The following is a 3,335-nucleotide window of genomic DNA, read 5'->3' as shown; positions in this document are numbered from 1 at the left end:
CTATAACTGAAGCAGTTACCCCTAGTTTTATACACCGATTTAAAGTCCCTTTACAACTACCTAGTTAAACTAGGTATAATATAAGAGAAGAGGCTTATAGTCGACCTAATATGCTTATATTAGGCCTATAAACAACGTAAGATTACAAAGGTTAAATAGATTAGCAGTGGAGACAACCTAGCGGACGCCATAATTAAGGCAAAGCCGTGTTAAGCCCTTAAAACCCTAATTAACACAAATAAGCTTAATCTAAAAGTTATAGAATAGGTAGAACGGGACTAATAGAGCACCTACGGTATGTCTATAGCCCGTTAGAAGGCCGTACGGCTCGTTATACGGTACAGGTGGAAAACGGTGGAAAGCTATAGTGGAACTTGGTAGACTTATATAACCTGCCGAATTTTATAGGGTGGTTAAATTAACTAATTACGATTTTCTATCCCCGGGATAGAAAATCGCCATTGGTTCGCTTAGCACTAGCGCCTTAGCGGCCCTCAAAATCTGACTTATGGCTCGTCTACTGCCCGTTAAAAGGCCGTATGGTTCATTTTACGGACCGTAAGCAGAACTTACGGCTAGCTTGGGGCACCGTTTAGAAGGCAGCCTAGACGGCACCTTGGGGAGATTTCCTATGTATTTTCCTTTATATTTTATGGTTTTATTAAAGCAATTACGGAGGCTATATATAGGTGGTTTCATTTTTTAAATACTGCTAGTGTATAATTACAGCACCTATTGTACCAAACGCGTGCTTACGCGTTTGGTACACTAGGTACGCGTTTACGCGTTTAGTGCACTAACTACTCGCTTACGCGTCTGGTGCACTTATAAAGCACTAATTAATTAAGGGGGAGGTGCATTAGTATATAGACCACGTAGTCTGCTTTATATAATCGACAGTCACTATCTAAACAAGCATACAATACTACATGTATTTCGTGCCCGTGGATACGACTCACTTATACTATTAAGTTAGTACGAACAGTGTCTATTAATAGTTGGATTATAGTTAACCCGGTACTTTTCTAAGAGTATAATTCAAACTATACTAAACCTAGTATTAATAAACTATAAAAGTATATAAATAGTAATATATATATATATTTAATTTTAGTAAACCGGGAGAAAAGAAACTTAATAAAGTTAAAAGTAATAGCAAGGAGCCTACGGAGTTAAAAATTAATAACTTGCTTATTTACAGTCCAACTATATTAGGGTTTAGTTTTAATAATAAGTTCTAGAGTAAGTTCCTAGATATGTAAACTAAGAAGACTGTAGAGCTAATTTAATATCTTAAAGTAGAGTTTGCTGTTAATAATATTAGTAATATTAAGTAGAACCCTCTCCCCTTTTAGAACCTTGCCATCCTGGGGGACTAGAAGAAGCTTATTTAGGCTTTTATAGCTTTTTACGCAAAGAGGATTTAGTTTAATAATTTTATATTAAGTAAAGGACGTAGCCTAATTATACTACTATAGTATAAGCTCCGTTCTGTTTTATCCTTAAAGAAAACTAACGCAGAGTATTAGTAGTCCTACTAGAGTTGGCAAGACCTTAACTACTAAAGGACTTTTAAAAGAGCTATAAAGGCTGCTTTATACGGTACGCCCTACTTATTTAAACTGCTACTATTTGCCTAACTCTTCTAGTTATTTAGTGGAGATTTAGCCACTAACCCAAAGTAGGTTAAATTTAAGCTTTCTCGCGCTTTTTAGTAGGCCAACTGTTAGAATACTATATTTCTATTAGATAAAGCCGACGTATTTATAAAGTAATAATTATTGCGATATATGGACAACAACCTAATTACGATTTTCTTGCGGAAACTTAAATACTATAAAGGAATTATAATCCTCACTACTAACCGTGTAAAAAACTTTAATGATATAATACTAAGTAGAATATATATGGCCATAAGATACCTTTTATTGGGTATTAATATAAGATAAACCCTTTAGGCCAGTTTCCTGGGGAAGGTAATTACTACTAGTAGGGCGAGATTTAGTTCTAATAAGCTTAAGGAATTAGCGCAATAGGAGCTTAACGGCCGATAGGTAGGCATATACAAGCCCTAGTAGAGAAGTTTTGTGCTAAATTATTTACATTTTATAGATTAAAAACGCTATAGGAGTAGCCCTTGCCTTAGCATGTAAGGAAAAAAAAACTGTTATCTATTTGGTATCTAGACATAGTTCTGCAACTAGGTAATAAGTTTAATAATAACCTTAGTAGTCTGGGTTAAGTTAGTAACTAGAGCGTTTACTACTAAATATTTCTACCTTTTAGGACTTGTATTGTGTTCCTCTTCCTTTTCCTAGTAATAGCGATTTAGAGACTTTAAGACTAACTTTAAGGGTATTAGATTAGTTAAGGGGGTTAAGCTTATATATACTAATTTGCTTATATATAGTATATACAGTATTAAATATATCTTATAGATTTTATAGCTGGTGGTATTATTACTTATTACTTTCTTAAAATTACTTACTTACTCTTATAGCAATAAGACCTATATAGTAGGCAGTAGTATAGGTAAATTACTTATAGATCCGGGAATAGAAGAACGGAAGCTATAAGGCATTAGTTCCCGTAGAGGAGTGGAAGATATAAGCGTTAGTTCCTATAAGGAATTAAAAGCTATAAGGCAATAAAAAAAGCGGGTATTAACCCCTATAGAGAACCGCAAGCTATAGGAGATTGGTTTCCATAGGGGAGTAAAAAAATCGCTATTAGTTCCTATAGGGGAGTAAAAGCTATACGGGAGTAGGAGCTATAGGGTATAATTTTTATAGGGCAGTAAAAGATATAGTTACTATATATAGGAACGGAATTTATAGGGGATTTGTTCTATAGTAGAAGATATAGCTAATAGTTTCTATAAGGGAGTAAAAGCCGTATAGGAATACAAGCCGTAGGGGAATATAAGCTATAGGGGAATATAAGCTATAGGGGAATATAAGCCGTAGGGGATTGGTTTTTATAGGGCGGTAGAATATATAGGCATTGGCGCTTATAGGGGATTCGCTAAAGTAAGGGATTTGTTAGAGTTGGGGATTTATTAAAGTAGGGGATTTATTAGTGTAGGGGATTTATTAGCGTAGGGGATTTATTAAAGTAGGGGACTTAATCCTATAGGGGATTTTTTAAAGTAGGGGACTAGTTCCTATAGGGTGGCGAAATATATAGGCATTGGCTTCTGTAGGGGATTTATTTAAGTAAAGAACTTATTTAAGTAGGGAATTAGTTAGAGTAGGGAATTAACTCTTCTATAGCCTCTATTTAGGCGGTATAAGGCAGCTTCTAATAGGCTAGAGAGTGGGTTGCGTATTTTATAG

The 3,335-nt window shown here is 34.8% G+C and overlaps 1 protein-coding gene across 1 annotated transcript; it reads left to right on the top strand.

The window, feature by feature from the left end:
* Positions 1 to 1,790: 1,790 nt before the first annotated feature.
* On the top strand, positions 1,791 to 1,949 carry K441DRAFT_575938 (uncharacterized protein; the record flags this gene model as incomplete). The annotated part of the gene is made up of 1 exon (XM_067644187.1): positions 1,791 to 1,949. The coding sequence occupies one exon, from the start codon at positions 1,791 to 1,793 to the stop codon at positions 1,947 to 1,949; it is 159 nt and encodes a 52-aa protein (XP_067500641.1).
* Between the last annotated feature and the right edge of the window lie 1,386 nt (positions 1,950 to 3,335).

Source organism: Cenococcum geophilum (assembly GCF_001692895.1).
Source record: "Cenococcum geophilum 1.58 unplaced genomic scaffold K441scaffold_41, whole genome shotgun sequence".
Taxonomy (NCBI): domain Eukaryota; kingdom Fungi; phylum Ascomycota; class Dothideomycetes; order Gloniales; family Gloniaceae; genus Cenococcum; species Cenococcum geophilum.
The sequence above is the reverse complement of the archived record's forward strand: the minus strand, read 5'-3'. Positions and strand labels throughout refer to the sequence as shown.